The sequence below is a fragment of the Mya arenaria genome, chromosome 17, assembly GCF_026914265.1.
Source record: "Mya arenaria isolate MELC-2E11 chromosome 17, ASM2691426v1".
Classification (NCBI taxonomy): Eukaryota; Metazoa; Mollusca; class Bivalvia; order Myida; family Myidae; genus Mya; species Mya arenaria.
In genome coordinates, this window is record NC_069138.1 from 28,023,939 (window position 1) to 28,046,581 (window position 22,643).

At 34.2% G+C, this 22,643-nt stretch overlaps 1 protein-coding gene across 2 annotated transcripts in view; it reads right to left on the reverse strand.

The window, feature by feature from the left end:
• Positions 1 to 6,521: 6,521 nt before the first annotated feature.
• LOC128223140 (hemicentin-2-like) overlaps positions 6,522 to 22,643 on the reverse strand; it is a 53,477-nt gene continuing 37,355 nt past the window's right edge. For both annotated transcript variants that reach the window (XM_052932423.1, XM_052932422.1), the window contains 13 exons: positions 19,359 to 19,646; positions 18,824 to 19,114; positions 16,214 to 16,504; positions 14,651 to 14,932; positions 12,981 to 13,268; positions 12,316 to 12,636; positions 11,237 to 11,626; positions 9,949 to 10,062; positions 9,445 to 9,460; positions 9,144 to 9,232; positions 8,542 to 8,557; positions 8,012 to 8,094; positions 6,522 to 7,686 (listed from right to left, as the gene is read on the reverse strand). In XM_052932423.1, coding sequence (XP_052788383.1) covers positions 7,655 to 7,686; positions 8,012 to 8,094; positions 8,542 to 8,557; positions 9,144 to 9,232; positions 9,445 to 9,460; positions 9,949 to 10,062; positions 11,237 to 11,626; positions 12,316 to 12,636; positions 12,981 to 13,268; positions 14,651 to 14,932; positions 16,214 to 16,504; positions 18,824 to 19,114; positions 19,359 to 19,646 — 2,501 coding nt within the window. In that variant the 3' untranslated portion in view covers positions 6,522 to 7,654. The remainder of the gene's footprint in view (positions 7,687 to 8,011; positions 8,095 to 8,541; positions 8,558 to 9,143; positions 9,233 to 9,444; positions 9,461 to 9,948; positions 10,063 to 11,236; positions 11,627 to 12,315; positions 12,637 to 12,980; positions 13,269 to 14,650; positions 14,933 to 16,213; positions 16,505 to 18,823; positions 19,115 to 19,358; positions 19,647 to 22,643) is intronic.

Below are 22,643 nucleotides of genomic sequence, written 5' to 3' on the forward strand. Positions count from 1 at the left end.
ACTTTATATTTAACTACGCTGCTAGTAGATCACGCAGTAACTTCAATTAAGCAGTTAAACCTATTGATGCAATCATACACTGGGAATCATTTTGAACTGAGTAATACAAATTACACGTTAAAACACTGCAATTACAATTAAAAGATATTATTTTTTTACAAACTGCTTCGAATACAGAACCGAGCCGGCATACATCCGATGTTATAATGGAAAATAGCCAGGGTGTTCAAATTGTGGTTGTTCTCAGAACCTCATTCAGGGAGTGGATCAATTTATATTGAGAATATGGTTTTAAGCATATTATTAATTTACACCGTTTGATATATATAGAAAATAATATACACGTGCCATGCCTCCAATGCGGCTCCGTTAAAAATAGGCAAACTTTTTTTCAACCTCGGGCAGAACAAATCAGGTTATATTATTCATTTCTCAAACCGCGATAAAAAGCGATATTTCGGGTTTAGGCAGCTATTAATATGGTACTATATCTTGGAAATTAGCGAATTCGGACAACAAGCAGCTGATGAATGACTTTCAATAATTCATAATGCTCATCCCTGCTCACCAAGTGCTCTAATATAACAATCTTTGATACGTTGTTAAAGCAATTTCTTCCTGCGAGAATCAAAACTTTCGTTCGTCATCAGTCTTCTGGACCAGATCATTCAAATGAGTAAATTGGAAATAATTTCTTGATCCTGTTTTAATGAGCACCTAAATTACGCTGATAAATAACGACAAGAGCTCGCTAGTCTGTTAAAGTGACACTGATATTCAAAATCAATACATACATATGTATAAAAACATCCATTTTGAGTGATAAACCTTAATCCCGGTCTGCATTTGACACTTAAAAATAATAGACCAAACTTGAACTATTTTGAAACTGTACATGTCATTTTTAAGGATTTTTTGCCAAATGTGGACTTTACCTATTGAGACTTTGAGAAACACGAGTACCACATGTCATTACGAATATATGACATAGTTTGACCTTGACCTTTACGGCCTTAACATTGTGCCCCATTTAGCTATTATGACCTTGTTCTATTGTGATGTTTACATTTTGTTACTTTAAGCTATTGTTATTTTAAGCAACCCGACCGATGTATGTGTATGCGGTACATTGTTTTTTCTATGGTTAACATTTGTAAAATGCAATATCAAATTGGAACTGCTCAAGATGCAGAGCAGACGAAAACATGGCTTAGTCACTATATGATGTTTAACGCTCACTAAGAATATTTATGTCGCTTACAATATACATTTACAGTCGAACCCCGTTGGCTCGAACTCTTAGGGATCGACAAAAATACCTCGAGGCTCGGAAAATTCGAGCCAAGCGGGAAGTCTTACGTTCAGTATAAACAAATGGGTCCTAAACATCCAGTTGGAACCAACGAGGAAATCGAGCCAAACGTGTTGGAGCCAATGTGGTTCGACTGTACATGTATATTGTAAGCGGCATAAACTCGTACTGTGATCAGTATGTAAGCGAATATATAATCAAATGGGATTTGTCTTTCTAGTACCTTTTGTAGGCCTTAAATTCAACACTTCAGTTTTAATGAATCACATTAAGAATCAGCTTCAAATTTCATTTTCTTAGCAATTTGGAAATTTTACTTGTTTGAGCGCTCGAACATTGAAAAACCTGATCCAGAGAGACTCATATCATGGGACTGAACAGGTTGAATTGTTTGAGCGCCCAAACACGGTGAAGATGGCCGGTTTGGATGCGAGTGGTTGGTACAAGCGATTTATAAGGGGTGGCAGTTTGTTTGAGCGCTCAAACATTTTCCAAGACCCATTTCCAATTTCAATTTCTTAGGTCATTGTTAAATCAAACTTGTTTGAGCGCTCGAACATACAGAATCTTCACACAGAGAAATGTAGTGGGAAAATTGTTTGAGCGCTCAAACAAAATGATGTGAAGGTACAGCGAATGATTGGTTCAAGCGATTATATTAGTCAGTGTTGGAAGTTTGTTTGAGTGGTCAAATATTTGCTTGTGAAACATGTTTTGTTTGGGCGCCCTAGCACTTTTCACTCAATGCATTTTATTTGAGCGCTCAAACATTTTTTAATACCCGTAAAAGCAGTTTGTTTGGGCGCCCTAACACTTTCATATAAAGCATTTTGTTTGAGCGCTCAAACATTTTTTTAATACCCGTAAAAGCAGTTTGTTTGGGCGCCCTAACACTTTCATATAAAGCATTTTGTTTGAGCGCTCAAACATTTTTTTAATACCCGTAAAAGCAGTTTGTTTGGGCGCCCTTACACGTTCATATAAAACATTTTGTTTGAGCGCTCAAACATTTATTTAATACCTGTAAAAGCAGTTTGTTCAGGCGCCCTAACACTTTCATATAAATAATTTTGTTTGAGCGCTCGAACATTTTTCAGTGAAAGCAATTTGTTTGGCCGCTCTAACACTTCTTCAGTAAAGGCATTTTGTTTGAGCGCTCGAACATTTTACCAGTTTTTCAGTGAAGGAAGTTTCAGTGCTCAGGTGTTCAAACAGTTTTCTACTTATATCATCAAATGCTGATGAAGACATAATAATAAATCATATCGGTGTAAGATATAATTGAAATTGCATTTTATTTTAACGTCTCGACGGTAGATTTGTGAATTTAAGTGTGATTCATAAAGAAAGAGCAAAATTTTCAACATACTTTATACGTATTGTTTTTTAACATTTGTGCCTACTGGTTTTATCCCATGGAGCACGGCATGTTCATAGTAGACTATAAAGGTTATTGCCTATCGTCAACAGTTTTTGAACGGTGGCCCTTCAGGGCCAACATTCAAAGTAGGCATATCAGATCCTTACTACAAATCGCTATACGGTGAAACGGTCAAAAATAGTACGCTCTGTCAATGCCTGAATACAAATGAAATTTTAGAATTAAAAAAAAAAAAACCTGAAATGATCAATAGTAATATATATTTGATTTTTTCACTGTAGAGGCCACAGCATTCGACCAATGAACAAATAAAGGTCAGAAAGATCATGCTCGGCCCGAACGTGTATTTCCTTTGCCTCCCATGGTCACCCTTTCTATATAAAACACTACCTTAGTATTCTTTATAGAGGGTGATGGAAAATAAAAAATACATGTTGACTCGATTGTTCAGAACTATGTGTAACAGGTGGTTACATTGAGGGATAACGATAGGGTTCTTATAACATGTTTATTCCAAACGCCAGTATAAACAAGCCCTGAAATACATAAATAATTACGTCACAATTAGTATTACATGTATCTAGTGGCCGATCCTAACAAACACGGATAACAAATAACAATACAATCACATGACAAGAATAGACATATAAGGACATATAAAACACATATAAAGCAAGACAACCACTTCACAATTTTACACAGAACCTACCAATTGTGGATCAGGTTGGCTTTCACTAGCCCCTTCTGTCTCTATCACTCTGTACGTGTGGGTAAACTTCTACTGCAACATTAATAATAGTGAAATAGATAGAGATTGTGACTCTTATTATATACTTCATGCAAAACATAACTAGAGAACTAGAAATATGCCGTCATGTTGAAATACACATGTACACAGTCATGTACACAAACTATTACCAAAACGTAAACAAACACATCAATGCTCATTTGCTACACACTTCAAATGCAAAAGATAAATAGATACAAAACTAACCTCATCATCCACACATTAAAATAATACATGGATTTCATGAACGGACAAAGAATGATGTCGGCTTTCTCCAAAACTTATGTAAAACTGCACAATGTCACATGACCAATTAAAGTATTAAAACCACGAAAATGCGGAAAATGATTTCAGGCCTGATTTCATTTAAACAAAAATTATAAAACTTATGGTCAAAGGGAGCCAATTTATAACTCTTGCCAAACCAAAGGTTAACAACTACCAAAATTGGAAATACATGAAAATAGAGAATTTTCAAGGCGGTTACATATGTTAAACTTAACAACGTGATTAACGACATCGTTGTTAACTTTCAAATCGTTACTGCTCTGGAAGTTTAATGGATACACCTGTGATATGCAGTGTTCTTAACAACGTTTGGGATGACTGTTTTAGATGAACATGTTTTATTCGAATATATGAACACATCATGAAATAGTTTAGGTTGAAACTTTAACAACGATGTCGTTAATCGCGTTGTTAACTTTAACTAGGTTCTGAACAATCGGCCCGTCGTCTGTTTAACTTTGAATTTTTGACAGGCCTGTAATCAATTACCAAACTGATAATTAAGAATTGATTATTATTTTTGTGCGTTCATGCAGTAGTAACGCTCGGCTGCGATTTCGCATATGCATAAACCTCGCTAGCGGTTTTTGCAAAATACAAATGTATGCAAAATCGCGGCCGAGTGTTCAAACTGCATGAACGCACACAAAATAAGGATTAATACTTATATTTACATTTTCCCGTCTTATTTGTTATTTTTTTCGACCTAATAGTAATTGAGAATAAGCCTTTAATTACAACAAAGGGGAACAAAACGTGAAGAGCAAATGTAAATGGTAAGATCACTTGTCGCCCTTGGTGTTTTAGCTGGACGTTCTTTTTATCCTCCGCATAATAAATAGTCCATAAGTAATTTGCAGGAAAAAACAAATAATCAAAGATTTATTTTAATCATTTGGTAGTTTCTGTAAAATATGTGGAGGTAATAATAATTTTTGTTGTAATATGTTCATTTTAATCAAGAGAACTTTCGATACATTTTAACTCATGCTTTTCATATGCATGACCCATGTGAGTGGGCATAAAAAATGCTAATGGTGATTTCATGGAAAACGTCCAGTTCAAGGTAATTATAGCATCATAATTTCACTTTTTGTTGTTTTCTTTAACATTCGCAAAGATATTGAAGTGTTGTGATGTGCTAGTCCTATCGAATTGTCAATATTTAGACGTTTGTTCGAACAAATACATTTGTCCTCGAAAGAAATCGCCGAACTTATTATCACCAGCCATAGTTGTTTTGACAGTTGTTACAGACGAACCGTAGTAAACACCGTGTCAATTTTAATTTGTCTTTATTATTTGTTCAATGCGTGTTGTTTGGTTATCAAATGCAAAAAAAAAAAACACAAAAAAAAAACATTTTCAAAATTATATTTCTAGAAAATAATGTCTTTCATTTAAATTCTTCGTAAAACATCAAAAGAAACATGTAAACAAGCCGGCATTCAACAGAACATGTGCCATGCTATATTTAGCAATAAAGTAGATCGTGGTAAGATCACTACGCCCAATCAGAGCGTTGCATTGTTGCAAAACCCGCCTACAAAGGTCACGAAAGGTCGACCGGTTCATGCCAAATGAAATCAATTTTTATCGTTCAGAAAATCAAGTACGGATGTAAATATTGATTATTGCACAGTACATGTTGAACACTATACATGTACATAAACACAATTAAAGCGCACCTAAAACCGACAATGATATTATTTGATTTTTCTCATTCAAGCATTTACGATGGATTAGTATACATAACAGTGTAGCGTAACCGCATATTTGCACGATTACCGCCCTTTGTTATAAATTGGCCATTGGCGTTAACAAAGTTAAATGCCACGCGGTGTTTTTCAAAGATTAGTTTTATATTTTAGACTTATTTATTCCATACAAATGTTTTATTAGCGACAGTAATAATTAAATGAATTATGTTAAACGTTATTTATTAATCGGGAGTTGTTTTTATAAAGAGTATTAGTAAATTTAAAGCTGTCTCCCTTCATGTTTTCGCAAAGTGGAATATACCCGTTTTACCCATCTTAATAATGAACTCGTCCGCCCGGTGAGTATATAAGCGCGTCGCTCAGCTAAAAGATTCATTCTGTGTTTGACCGCCGTCGAGGTAACTTCAAACAGTAAACCGGAAATAGTCTTTTGAAAGCAAATAATTAGAGTCTTGACCTTCTGGCTGTTTATAATTGAACACAGGGCATTGCGATCTGTGGGATAAAAAGGCACCAGGAACTTGACAGCTATAGGGTTATCTAGCGTTCCAGTTCAAGTAGCCAGATACATAGAGCATTGCGATCTAGTCTGGTGAACGGAGCTGGTGGCTAGAAACTCTAGTAAGCCTTATACCTGACATCTGCGTTGGCCACAGAGCATTGCGATCTGCGCGCTGACAAAGGTTAAGGTATTTTGCATCGCCAATAAACAAGCTCCCGTAAGAGAAAGCCATTCATCAAGTGACTGAACTTTATATAAACCGATGCATAATCTTTGAACCCTGATTATTTGGTTGATTATGTTTTAACTCACCAATCATTTTTCGAATCATTTGTTTTAATCATAAGGCAAGGTAGCCTGAGGAAAATTTATATAAGAGCGATCCATAAAGGCTCTACGATACCGATTGAACATACAGCCGGTACAATACAACAGTTGTATTTTTGATTATAACGCTGGGTTTTGACCTCTACAAGCACTGAATACTGGGGATTTTGCCAATACAAGATACAATATACAAGAGTCTTTATTTAAAGTCGGGTATATGATAACAAAAAAACAAGCTAAATGAGTTATTTACAGACATAAAAAATAAACAAGCATATAACATATAAATACAAAACAAAGTGAGCTGGTGACCTGGAAATAAAAGCATATAGATCTTAATAGGAAACACATGTGAAACAGTATTTACAAAGCCGTTTATATTCATGCAATTACAAAAAGTAAGATGGAATAAAGCACTATTTACATTGATAACATCAAATAGTCCCGGCTGTACGGCCAGTCTACATGCACACGGTTCCGCTAGTTGACCTACAACTGAACATGGGAATAACAGCGGGGTATAGCAATGTGGAGTTGGTAAAAATGATTTTTTTTTATTTTTTAATTAAAGCTTGCTAGAAAAAGTCTTTGGAATGTATTGCTAAGAGGAGGAACTCAAATTATCCTGTTATTTAGAGTACTATTACGATGTATCAGTAAACATAACAGTTATTTTTTATGATTATAACGCTGGCTTTTGATCTCTACAAACACTGAATACTGGGGAACACGGGGGAATCCGCCAACACAAGATACAACAATCTTTATTTAAAGTCGGGTACATGATAACAAAAACAAATGAAAAATAAACATACAAAACAAAATAGGTAACACATGGGAAAAGTATTTATAAAGCCGTTTATATTCATGCAATTACAAAAATTAAGATGGATTAGAGCACTGTTTACATTGAAATCATCAAATAGTCCCGGCTGTATATTATACGCCAGTCTACATGCACAGGGTTCCGCTAGTTGGCATACAATTGAACATGGGAATTACAGCAAGGTATAGCAATGTGTACTTGGTAAAAATGTTATTGTTTATTTTTTTCACTAAAGCTTGCTAGAAATAGTCTTTGGGAAAGTATTGCCAGGAGAGGGAACTTGATTTATCCTGTTATTTTGAGTAGTAATATATTTTTTGACAATATCAGACACAGTAAAGACATGGTCGCTCATATGATTGGGTCGATCCTTACCTACAGGCAACCACTCTAACATAAGCCAGGCCAAATGAAAATGATATTGTAAAAAGGCAAATCATCACATCGTCTAACTATCTGAGACTTTCAATTATCCAATTATCCATTTAAAGCACTGTTGGTCCCCGGGTTCTACAGCATAGTATTGCTGTAAACGGGATTCTCTGCAAACACAGGGAAAGGAATAAAAAACAACGAGGTAAAACTGCTACTCAACCAATTGTCACACGTTTTTGGTATACATTGAAATCAGGATTTGACCCCACCCCCCCGATAAAATTTAGTTTAAGTTACGTTTGAGTAGATACAGAGAATTGTGAGATTAATAGTTTGTCTTCATTATATCCGTAGTAAACTTGTTTTAATATTATCATAATCCTTATATAGGTTTGATATTTTAGCATATCTTGATCGTTTTACACAAGCGACAGATCATTAAAATCTACTTGAATTCATCCCCTACTGTCTTAATATATACAAAGTTTATACCTTTCTGGACATTTTTGTAGTACACGTCCGACTGTGATGATTTTGACTCATCCAACTGCGAGTACACCGGAGAATTCTCGGGTCTGAAAAATAACTTTAACTACATTGTACCCACCGACAATACGATGGATGTGTGTGCATGCTTCGGGTTAACAAAATAAAATAAAGTGTGTACTAGCATTAACAAAGACACAAACAATTATCAAGGTACCCGGGACACATACAATTCATTTATAGATGGAGTATCTTTGAGCTGTTCTTCACTGCATAAGCTGAAACATGCACGATGTTGTTCTGTAACTGAATGCTACTCATGCACGATATTACATTTATAAAGCGCTTGGTGTGAAAGTTATGAATAGTTATTTATAGTTTTTCACTCATTTGCGTTGAATGATGAACACCTTAGTTTCTAAACAGCATACACATTAGGTTGCATACTCATCACAGATATATATGTATTATAATAGCTGATAGGTGGACGTTATTACTCTGATATTTGCCATGCATTTTTCATGCTTTTATCTTACCCATTGTCTCCATTTCCTGAAAATTAATTCCAGAATAAGCAATTAAAATCGCCATCGTGTATATCAGTGTATATTGCAAGTTCGATATTATAAGTTACGGTGTAAGTAGGTGACTAACCCTGTAACGTTTCTATTACGTCGACAACCTGTGTACATGTTTAAATGGTTCATTTATGCATCGGAATATTTATCGGAATCGGAATATAGACCTCATATTTTTCCATATTGAGTCACCAAATTGATATCGTACCAAAATGACGTCTATTTTCCTATTCCGATAAATATTCCGATGCATAAATGAACCATTTAAACATATATATATATATATATATGGCATTTTAAAATACCATGTCAATACAAAAAGTGAATGGAGTATGTTTTATTAACACAAATGTGACTAATAGTTAAATACACATTAACAATAATGAAATACAACAATATTATAACGGTCAGACATAAAATATTTGTAAGATGCTTCTGGCGCTACGTTACGAGCGATGTGGTACTAGTACAAATCCCGTTCAAGACAGAATCTATCGTATGGAATGCATTCATTAAATCTTGAAATAATATTACATTATCAAATGAATTGTAATACTAACTAAGCGCATCATAAACCGATGTTTCTGTCCTCATTGACAACTCATCGTACGTCTGTGCTGCATTACATCCGGTTACGTCTGTTCCAGATCTTTAAAATGACAAAGATACATTTACATAGTTTTACCACTTTTGAAGGTTATTTGTTTTATAAAGAAAGAAAGTAGCTCCCTCTTTGCGCTGTATACTTGATATGGATACACCTGCATTTTTACTTCTTAATCATTGGTAAGTATTTATTTAATACTGACTATTTACCAATCAAAATTCAATCAAGGCATCAATTTCATGCTGCTAACTTACCTATTATTTCCTTGTCCTGAAAATCATGTAATATAAGCAATTAAAACCGTCATACATGGATATCATTGTAAACATATAGTTGAAAATTCAAACTATACATGAATGTGCATTTTTAGATACCTTATCAAATCTTATCATCGGTTGTTCGGTTAGCGAGGTGGTTAACGCACTCAATTTTCACTAAGGCGACACGGTTTCGATTCCCGGTCTGGGCGCATGCGCGTTTGGATGGTGGTCACCAAGCCGTACAAGTGGGTTTCCTCCGCGTTCTTCGGTTTCCCCCACAACACAAGACCAGACTCTCGCGCAACATCGTGCCACCGAGAGTAACTGAGCATAAGTATATATAACATTCTCTACAATTGGTGTAAAATAAATAAAGTTAAAACAAAATCTGATCATGTTTGGAAAATGTTTTGTTAACATACATTTGACATAAATTTACCTATATACACATGACAGCCATAATCACTCAACAGTTAAGCATTTATCATTATCGTTTACCTGATGTTCTGAACCTTTTCACAATGAAAACCACTCCAATGATAAGTAAAACTGCAGTAATTCCACCACCGATGGATCCACCAATTACTGCACCCTGAGATTCTGCCTGTTCGCCTTAAAGATTTTGTGAATCCGAGATTAAAACAAATAATTTCACGCCATGAAGTATATTTTCACTAAAGTGAGTAATACAACGTATGTATACTATTTAAACATTATATGCAATTAAGAAAGAATGAACAGATTATGAAATAGCGATAGAGGGCAAGTTGTTGTAAGTCTTGCGATTTCAATATTAACTAATGTATACCTCGAAATCTCAATGCAAGGCCCACCAAGACTATTAAACATATGTGCAGTTATATAATACTTTTGAGAATAAGGAACTTTGGTGTATAGACGACCTTGAATGTATTTGAATAATTGAATAATAGTATATATAATTCAGTTTGGAACATTTATATAGAGGGCATAGCTTACCAATATTGCATGTATAATATTTTATCTTTTAATATGACCAAACATATCATATGATCCTAAATGTTGAAAATTTAATATAACATTAATTTGAAAAAGCCTTTTATGTTATATTATTAGTATTTTTGTTTCGTTATCAGAACTGCCCATTCGCAGTAAATCGGGCCATTTGTACTAAATGCAAAGGTTACAACATGTATTACCATCTAGTTAATTTCTAGAAATTTGAAAATAGGAACCTACCAGGTATATGCTTCAATGTTATGAACATATCGTTCATTTATTGTTGGAGAAGAGCGTTTTTCGTTGGAAGCGTAATTCTTCAACATGAAAAGCATTCTTGGAATGTGTATTTTCGTACCTAACGATGCCTCTTACTCCTAACATGTCCCTATTTTTGTGACATAAAATGCCATGGTCTAAGAGTGTGTGTGTGTGTGTTTGTGTGTCATCTAAGGTGTGTGTGCGTGCGTGTGCGTGCGTGTGTGCGTGTGTGCGTGTGTGCGTGCGTGTGTGTGGTTCGTAGCCACTGTGCTACTTAAAGTGTTTTTTGTTTCATGGTATTTTGCTATTGTTTTTATTGTTGTACTTTACATAGTAGTATCATGTATAAATACAAATACATTATGCTATATTTGACTTAACGCCGCATGCAGTTGATCTTTTTGTTGGACAATTAAGTTAAAGATATATATATATATATATATATATATATATATATATATATATATATATATATATATATATATATATATATATATATATATATATATATATATATATATATACGTTTTAATATATTAATACTCACCTGTCACATCAATAGTCAGCTTATTAGTTGAAGAAAACGTAGACGACAATTCAGTACCGTATGCAAATCTACACCACCACATCTCTCCTCTCATGTCCGCCTCCACACTGATGAGAGTACACATGTACTGGGATATGCTTACACAGCCACAGTGCATGTTGGCAGGAACTGGGTAAATCTGGTTAAAGCGACATGTTCCTCCTGAATCCATTTTAATTGACACTGAAGGTGGCGTTGAGTTGTCACTATAACCGCGTCGAGTTTTGTACCAGTCTACAAAACCAATATCGTTTCTTGACGAGGAGCAAATCAGCTTTAAGTTTTCACCCTGACGCACCGATGCCCCGTCAGTCCCCGTGCCATTACCGGAGATGGTAAACTCAGTCATAACTGTTAAATGGTACGAAAACATCGTAAAACAAATTCCTGTTCTTTTTATTCTATCACAAGCATTTCTAACAGACAGTAATAATAAATATTGCGTGTTATGTAATATATATATTATAAGATATTTGATAAAAATGAGTTGAGACTCAGATTGAGATTTGACTTGAGTATTTTCGTGATAGTTGGGCCTGGTCTTAGAGCTGTAGATTTTTAGCGTTGAGTTTTGCATTCGTTTTCAGCATGTTGTTTTGGTACTCATTATTATTTACGGTTTGTCTTTCAGTTAAATCTTCTTAAAGCTGAACTCTAACAGGTTGAACGTTTGGACAACTTTTATCAATTTTTGTCTTGGGACGAGCCTAGATTCTTAAAGCATTAGTAACAGTTTAAGCCTTAAATAATTTATTTTTGAACGTAAATATGAACAACTGGTATCTGATCTTTTGTCAGCAGTCTCATAGCACTGATTTTCTGATATTTACGAAGAAATTGACTCATTCCAAGACAAAAAATAAAAAGAGTTGTCATAACGGTAAAATTGTGAAAATGCAGCTTTAAATGAAATATTGAACTAGTTAAAATGTTGAAAGCGTACGTAATCAAACGATTATCGAAATAAAAAGAATATATTTATGGGGAAGAGTTAAATATAAAATGACAACTTTTAAAAGTAAAAAGTGTTCGCAAATAACCTTGCGCCTGCAGTCTAAACGTTTCAGTGTAATTTCCAAGTTCGTTGTTGACATGGACGCGGTAATACCCGAAATCGTCTTGCTTTACGGAACTAAAGGATAATTGAGTTTGAAGTCCGTCTTCAGAAATAAGTATGTCGATGTTTGCGTCATTACGAACGATTACCCACGTATCATGAGCTGAAACATCGTTTTCCCAAGTAAAGTCCGCCACTCGTGGTCGTGGAAAAGCTACTAGCCTTAGAGTTAATACTGCCGGCTCTCCGATAGCGCTTGTAATGTTCTGGTGTCTTGGGGCCAATGTCGATGCACGAGGCGCACCTGAGAAAAAGTATATATTTCGTTTCCTTAAAACCAGTTTTGGAATTGTATCTACCCTTTGCGTCGTGCAAATATATGTATGATAATCATTGATTTGGATATTTTGGGAATCTGCGTAAACCACTCTCTCTTTATATAACTGTTATCGGATTGGTATACTCCGACCCACGAAATATAATTATTGTTTTCCCATAGGGAAAACAGCACGAAAGTAAGGCTCTTTTTAACCGTTTTAGCACATTATTGGTGTTCTATAATATGGGTCTTTGCAATAAATAATATAAGAAGTAAGTTTGCTAAGACTGTTGAATGTTCTATGCAGTTTCAAAGATCATAGTACTCACATCTTACAAATAGCGTCAAGGACCTGATATCAGCTTGAGTATTGTGTGTATTTTGTGCTGTACACTGGTAGGTGCCTTCGTCCTCACAAACACTTTTGCTGATCGTGAATTCCAAATCACTTGTGTTGCTGGTAGTCCTTATATCTTGGTGTTCTTTAAACATCGATATATTTGATAAGGGATTACCCTGAGCTTTGCAATAAAAAGTGACTTGTGTGTTTTCATCCACTTCAAGGTTTTGCCAGTGATTAAAATTCGATAATGTAAAATCCGTCACTTCTGCCTCATCTGAAACGCAATAAAGATCCATACAACTCATATACATTGTAGATTAGAATTGCTGTTTATTCATAGTTAATGTGTACATGCATGCTGTTTCACTCCTGGCTTTTACTTAGGCAGCAATACTGTATAGCCGTCCCGTTGTACTCCCTTGGTAATGTGACGTTATGCGTATTCATTCTACGAGAAATAAACCAGATGAGCTTAGCAATCACGTCACTCCCGAAGAGCCCATGATGAGTGTATTGTTTGTTTATTTTGACCGATGGAACGACTGCCTGCTTAATGCTTAAAGATGCACTTTTACTCCCAAATAAGATTAACCACAATTAATAATATTGTTTTTATATTCCAATAAGGATGGATAAATGTCGGAAAAAATGGTTCTCATGAAGGATACCGACGGAGTTTGATTTAAAAGAATGTGCAGAAAGCATGGTATAGCCACCTTATGAGACCATAGTATATTGCAGTAAATATTTTAGCATTCACCAATCATTTAATATTTTTGCATTTTCAGCGATTAAATGCACTGTTATAATATTGTTAAAAGTAATTTATATTTTCCATATATGCATTATTTAGTAAGAAGTTGAAGATTTATCAGTCAAAACTGATGTTTGTTATACATGTATATATATATATGTATTGATTTTGAATAAAGTGTCACTTTAAAGACTCTTGGAAAGATGTGATAATGGTACTTACGGTACGTACATGCTTTAATTCAGTTAAGGGGAATGCATGCATGTACTCCTTTGGAATATGTACGTCGAAAGGACATTGACGATACAAAAGATTCATGTTTTACTGATAAATTAAAGTGAAATGCCAGTTACTATGGTCAGTTGTATTTAATTCAAATCCTAAGGGAATACCCTAATGATTAGTCAATATTTTGCTGAAGACTTCCTTTTTTCATCGAAAAGCACAAACAGTTAAAGCTGGTTATATCATCAAATATTTATTAATGGCAATATACTGACGACAAAGTTTTCTTCAAAATTTGTATAATTTCTTTAGATATTGCTGATAAATGCCCCCCAAATTATTTTCATTCGTTAAATGCCTCCACACCTATAATTTCCCCGGACAAACAGACATATGACTAAAACTAAAACAGTAACAATATGCACGCCATCCGAGAAGCTCAGAAAAATACAATGCATAAGTGTAACCTAAATATCTTGTTAATTTTAAATTAAAGGGATTTTCTGTTCACTCGTCTATTTTGACTTCATGCCAAGATATTTATATTTATTAGAACAAATCAATTTTGAAATCAAACTGTTTTGAATATGGACCTGAAAGTTTACCTTACAAACCAATCCCGAGTTTGTGATTTAAAAAAAGGGCGAATATATTGATTCAATATAATTACTACTAACATTGTACATCAATGTTGATTGTGTTGCTACTGTTTCCAACGGTTGCGTCACATCCTGTAGGTCGCATGAGGTTTGAAGCTATACACGTGTAGTTACCAGCCTGTTTTCGATCAATATTGGCGATGTTAAGTGTCTGCTCCATGGAGATAGGGGTCATATCAGACATTCTCACCCATTTAAACTCTGTCTTGTTCGGAACCCCGGCAGTGACATGACAAGCCACAGAAACACTGCCTCGTTCAAGTACCATGACGTTTGTCAGAGGCTTAACCACGGGAGGAACTAAAATAGTATATGAAATTAGCTAGTCATTACTAACACGTAATTGACTCACATGATACTACGTCGTAACGGAAACAAATAAAATTAAATTAAATATATTCGCGTTCATTCCAATTCTGAAATATGTTTTCAAATAGCAATTTCAAGTCATGTGTCTGATATTTTTTGCATAATCGTTTGAAACATACAGTAAAAGAATGTTTGCCAAATTCAATGCGAGCGTTACGCCATTTAAAAAAGTGCCCAAGCCATGTTTTATTTTTAAAGGAGATTTGGTATTGATTTAAAAAAATAAATAAATAACTTCAAAAATTATCTTCAAGGTGTTCATAGTACCACATGATTTAAACGGCTTGAGTAATGAGTTATTTCATTCCTAATTAATTAAACTGTAGAATAAAAGGAAATAAGGATTGGCACGTGTATCATCAAGCAGGTTTAATACATATATATATTATGATATATATTTATGATCTTCGAATTGGCAAACAACTAGTTGTCTAGATAGATCTGAAGTGTTCTCTGCTTCAAGCTTATCCTCATGTTTCTTTGAATATCTTGTTCCTGAATATTAACATTCTACTGGTGGCGTCAGTAAAATAAGGCTGTGCTATGTATCAAAGATTTGACAGGTTTTACCAGGTATATTTCCCACGCTATTTAAGCGACGCGAAAGTAGTTCCTAGACTACATACCGTACTAGCATGATACGGAATCAGAAAACGACAGTGACACGGATTTTTCAATACAGCGTACGGCATTTTAAGTGTTGGATATGTAAAAGTAAATTGATAGGCATATAATAAACTATTTTACATGATTAAAAGAAAATGTGTCGCTGTCTCAGCTGAGTTAACCCGTTTAAGATTAGCGCATAATGGTTTCCAAGTTTAAAATGTGTATATTTAGCATGTTAATGTCACGTAATTAGTACAGATACATATACCGACGCCATTTTTAAATTGACTGTGATTTACGTGGAAGACAACCCCGGTAAATTTCGAATTGGAAAAATATCCTTATACTGCGAAAAATGCATGTGTCGTTAGCGATGTGTGGTACATCAGTAAGTAAGATTCAATGCGTTGTACACAGCAATAACAATTTTATGTTAGTTTGTTTGCTTGCAAATGTACCATCTGGTGTCTAGTTCTTTTGTTTAATAAAGCAAGGTAGTATTTTTTTCAGTCCGATATTTTATCTTAAAGATTTAGTTTGGCTGAAAAGTGTACCCATTTAAAGATGTGCTTTTATTTTATGAATTATGTAAAAGCTACTTACAAAGAACATTGACGTCGAATGACGAATGACGTCTCCCCTGTTCAGTACTTCCGTTTGTATACATCATGCTGTTTTCCATGGTAAACGTTATCGTAGTCGCGTTCTGCACGAGCAGGTGAAGACTTTGTCCAGAAGTTGGAGTGGAAACTCCGGTAACAGACCACGAGTATCTGGATGGCGGGTTGCTATCACAGGAACAGTTAATTGAAATAGTATGTCCCCTTATTGCAGATACGATGTTTGATGATATGGCAGTCCTACCAAACTTGCAGCTCGGTGGATCCGGTGGATCTAAAATAAACAGTATACTCAACTTACAATACTAACCAAATTGACAAGTATGTCAATATACATTGTATTTTTTGTTTCTATTTTCATTTCTTCTTCTATAATCGTCATGGGCAAGAATACAAACAATAAATATAGCATATAATTGCCGCTCTGCCCTGCAGTCCGTCCGTCCGTCCGCCCGTCCTACCATTCGTCACACCCTTGTCCGGAAAATAACCGATAGGAATGAAATTAAACTTGGTATATAGATGGATAGCAATAAGATGAAGTGCCGTGAATAAAAACAATAATCCTATCATGCATTAACCTTAATATTTTATTCATATTTGGTGCTTGTCCGAGCCATAACTTCAAAACTATTAATGGGGTTGAAATAACACTTGATATATAGATATATGACAATAAAAGGAAGTGCAGTGCTTAATAACCATAATCCTGTTGTGCATATGTTTTAAGTTATCTTATTTTAACCATTATTTTTTCTTAATTAGTTTTTGTCCGGGCTATGACTTCAAACCTACTGATGGGATTAAACTAAAACTTGGTATATAGATAGATGGCAATGAGAAAAAGTGCAGTGCACAAGAACCATAATCCTATCATGCATATTAATTAAGTTATCTTTCCGTAACCATTTTTCGTGATTGATGTTTGCCCGCGCCACATCTTTGAAAATACTAGAGGCATTGAAATGAAACTTCAAGTATAGATAGATGGCAATGGGAGAAAGTGCAGTTCACAATAACAATAATCCTACCCTGCATATTTTAGTTATCTTCCCTTTACCTGATATTTTTTAAAATGGGTACTTGTCCCTTGTAATGGGCATATCTTGAAAAATACTAAATTGATTGAAATAAAACTTGAAATGTAGATGCCAGAAGAGGAGATGCATTATCCAATTACTATCATTCTGCCGTGCGTTATTTTAGTTATATCCCCTGAAACTCCACTTATATGATGGTTTTTTGAAAATCGGAGTTTGTCCGGGCCATATCTTAGATATTTGTGAATTTCAATTCTTACTTGTTTATTTAATTTCTTAAAATTTACTTGAAAAATGAAAATTTAATTCTCAGATATTTGGAATAAAATGCCAAACGTTTGTGTTGAAAGCACATTTAACTTAATGGTGGAGTTATTATTTCTCACATATTATAGAAATAATTATACGCATTTAATAAATATTTACTTAGCAATATTATGCTTCTGTAATTTCTTAATGCTACTAAAGAAATACATGAGCCTTTCAAAGGAAATATTGGAAGAATGTATGTATGAGTTTATAGTTGATAACTTCCAAGTATCAGCTGAAATAGGAGTGAAATTAATTAAATTTGTTTCGAAAGTTTAGCACTTTATTCTTATAGCAAATATACATGTGTATATGTCTCAACGAAAGGATAAACATGACAATAAAGTAGTCAAAGTAGTTAAATCAATCATACAGATATATATGTATTTTTTGTATTGGCGAGCTGCTCATGTATATGATAATGTTACAATTTATGATCTTCGAATTGGCAAACAACTAGTTGTCTAGATAGATCTGAAGTGTTCTCTGCTTCAAGCTTATCCTCATGTTTCTTTGAATATCATGTTCCTGAATATTAACATTCTACTGGTGGCGTCAGTAAAATAAGGCTATGCTATGTATCAAAGATTTGACAGGTTTTACCAGGTATATTTCCCACGCTATTTAAGCGACGCGAAAGTAGTTCCTAGACTACATACCGTACTAGCATGATACGGAATCAGAAAACGACAGTGATACGGATTTTTCAATACAGCGTGCGGCATTTTAAGTGTTGGATATGTAAAAGTAAATTGATAGGCATATAATAAACTATTTTACATGATTAAAAGAAAATGTGTCGCTGTCTCAGCTGAGTTAACCCGTTTAAGATTAGCGCATAATGGTTTCCAAGTTTAAAATGTGTATATTTAGCATGTGAATGTCACGTAATTAGTACAGATACATATACCGACGCCATTTTTAAATTGACTGTGATTTACGTGGTAGACAACCCCGGTAAATTTCGAATTGGAAAAATATCCTAAAACTGCGAAAGATGCATGTGTCGTTAGCGATGTGATACATCAGTAAGTAAAATTCAATGCGTTGTACACACAGCAATAACAATTTTATGTAAGTTTGTTTGCTTGCAAATGTACCATCTGGTGTCTAGTTCTTTTGTTTAATAAAGCAAGGTAGTAATTTTTTCAGTCCGATATTTTATCTTAAAGATTTAGTTCGGCTGAAAAGTGTACCCATTTAAAGATGTGCTTTTATTTTATGAATTATGTAAAGCTACTTACAAAGAACATTGACGTCGAATGACGAATTACGTCTCCCCTGTTCAGTACTCCCGTTTGTAAACATCATGCTGTTTTCCATGGTAAACGTTATCGTAGTCGCGTTCTGCACGAGCAGGTGAAGCCTTTGTCCAGAAGTTGAAGCGGAAACTCCGGTAACAGACCACGAGTATCTAGATGGTGGGTTGCTATCACAGGAACAGCTGATTGTAATAGTATGTCCCCTTATTGCGGATACGATGTTTGATAATATGGTAGTCCTACGAACCTTGCAGCTCGGTGGATCCGGTGGATCTAAGATAAACATTATACCCAACTTACAATACTAACCAAACTTTCCTGGTATTTTGTTTTCAGTTTAATAATGTGGCTGTAAATGTTGTTTATTCCAAAAAAAATATAAAATCGTGTTTATACTGATAATTAACTAATTTGTACAGATATAAGATGTCCAAAACATGTTCTCTACATTTATTTATGGTAAAAAGAGTCATAGTAAATAAATACATAAATACGCCAGAAAAGAGAAAACCCGTACATTGAACATCGACGTTGACATTGGTTTTCTTTGTGAGATTAACTGCCTGTTGATTTGATGGAATTAAGTGGCTGCTTGCTATTATCCTAAATATTCCATCGTGTGTTCTATGAATGCTGCTCATGACGAGAGGGGTAGATGGTCCATCCCCAGGGTGCGTCCAGGAATAACTCGGTGACGGATTTCCGTCGCTGCTGCAGTCTAGGCGAAACTCCCCGAATTCCCTTACTGCTACAGCAGAGGACAAAGCTAATCCACCTAGTTTACAAACTGGTTCACTTGGCGCATCTGTAAAGTTTTTGATAAATAAGGTTTAACAACAGTCTTACTGGAGTTAATTTGATAAGAGCGATGCATATGCTATTACATTGCTAAACTTTAACGATTATAGAAAACGAACCACCGTATCCAATACAAGTATGTCAATATACATTGTATTTTTTGTTTCTATTTTTTTTTACTTCTTCTATAATCGTCATGGGCAAGAATACAAACAATAAATATAGCATATAATTGCCGCTCTGCCCTGCAGTCCGTCCGTCCGTCCGCCCGTCCTACCATTCGTCACACCCTTGTCCGGAAAATAACCGATAGGAATGAAATTGAACTTGGTATATAGATGGATAGCAATAAGAGGAAGTGCCGTGAATAAAAACAATAATCCTATCATGCATTAACCTTAATATTTTGTTCATATTTGGTGCTTGTCCGAACCATAACTTCAAAACTATTAATGGGGTTGAAATAACACTTGATATATAGATAGATGACAATAAAAGGAAGTGCAATGCTTAATAACCATAATCCTGTTATGCATATGTTTTAAGTTATCTTATCTTAACCATTTTTTTTCTTAATTAGTTTTTGTCCGGGCTATGACTTCAAACCTACTGATGGGATTAAACTAAAACTTGGTATATAGATAGATGGCAATGAGAAAAAGTGCAGTGCACAAGAACCATAATCCTATCATGCATATTAATTAAGTTATCTTCCCGTAACCATTTTTCGTGATTGATGTTTGCCCGCGCCACATCTTTGAAAATACTAGAGGCATTGAAATGAAACTTCAAGTATAGATAGATGGCAATGGGAGAAAGTGCAGTTCACAAGAACTATAATCCTACCCTGCATATTTTAGTTATCTTCCCTTTACCTGATATTTTTTTAAAATGGGTACTTGTCCCTTGTAATGGGCATATCTTGAAAAATACTAAATTGATTGAAATAAAACTTGAAATGTAGATGCAAGAAGGGAGGTGCATTATCCAATTACTATTATTCTGCGTTATTTTAGTTATATCCCCTGAAACTCCACTTATCTGATGGGTTTTGAAAGTCGGAGTTTGTCCGGGCCATATCTTTGATATTTGTGCATTTCAGTTGTTGCTTGTTTATTTAATTTCTTTAATTTTACTTGAAAAATGAAAATTTAATTCTCAAACCTGCCCATATCTTTCCATGTTATGAATTTTTCCAACTTGTGTATTATAATGCTACAACTTTTTACCTTCTACCAGCACATGATTCAAAATAAATGTTGTAGACAATTTTTACATGTAAGAAAAACTACTAATACTTGTATGGTTTTAGGGGACTGTGGAAGATTACAATTATGTATAACATATTTTACAAAATGTATAAGGTATTGGTGTCATTTATAATCTATGCCGTCTGGAGGGTTTACAAGGCAATGTTACATAATGTTTAAGTTCCTAGATGATGCGGGAAGCATCTGTTGAGCTACAAAAGTCTTCTTTTTACTTATGGCTTTGGATATGCTTGGATATCACAAGATATTGGTGATGGTAATTTATTTGTTAAAATGTTTAGAGACAGGATAATTGACTGTTTTACACAAACATGGCACGATAATGTGAGTAATGCCATCCGATGTTACCACTACAGCCACTTTACGATTTTACTTAACATCGAACGATATTTGTTGATAGAGATGCCTCTAAAACATAAAATTGCATATGCTAATTTTAGATGTTCTAATCATGATTTGCATATTGAACTTGGAAGGCACTTAAGCATTGCACTGCATGATCGTTTATGTAAGTTCTGTCTACGGAACTATAATATATCTAAAATTGAATGTGAATATCATGCCTTTTTTCGTTGTAAAAATATACACATATAAGGAATCAATATTTGTTAAATTGGTATGAACCTGGTGATGATCTGAATATTTTGTATGCCCTATTACCCACAAATGACTTTAACACAATAAGAAAATTAACAGTGTACATATTTTATTTAATGAATTTTATCAAGGAATAAGAATAACTATACTTTTTGTACTTTCATCTGATGTATAAATGTACTTTGACATAACTTTAAGCATTACGTATGATGTTTACTATTTTGAAATGTATTTTGGGCCGGAGGTCTTTATTTACAAAATAAATTCTTGACTGGACTTGACTTGTATTACCATTTCTGCCTTTTCATAGAAAATAAGCGTATGGGGAGCATCAATTGCTTCCATTGATATTCTTGTTTTATTTTGCTGCTAAGATGTAACAAAAACTCTAGATCTTAAATGTTTTAGTATGCCTGTTTATAAGATGAGGTAAGATATTCTTTCGAAAATGATGGTAAACCAGGTTTTCGTTTTTCTTATTAAAGGTCACCGATATGTTAAAATCGAAATACAGACAAAGTTGCTATACATTTTTAAACTCAAACTGCGATATCAAAAAGGTGTACTTTGTATACAAACCCAAGAATTGATCATTACAATTTATATAAAAATCACATACATTTATTGTAGCAAAGTTTTTAACTTTCAATTGTATTCAACATTCTTCAGCAGGATTTATTATTTAAAACAGAATAACGTGAGAAAATTTCAAAATGGTATAACCACGATGTAGCACGCTTGACAAAACCTACGGCAGTTTGTTCTTTGAATACGATGCCTCAACGCACATTTTTTTGGAATAGTTTATGTCCAGGCGTAGGTGTTTTACGACCAGTTAGTTTCAAACGCTTTTAAATTCCAAAATGTACTATTAATCCCAAATAAGATTAACCACAGTATATACAATTGTTTAGATATACTGTACCAGAAAGGATGAATTAATGTCGAAAACAATAGTTCTTATAAAGGATTCCGAGTATAATTTAAACGAAATGTGCAGAAAACAGTATTTCTACCTTATGAGACAATAGTAGATCGCAGTTAATCTTTTAGCATTCACTAATCATTTAATATATTTGCTTTTTCAGCTATGAAAACACGGTTACAATCTAGTTATTAGTATTATATATTTTCCT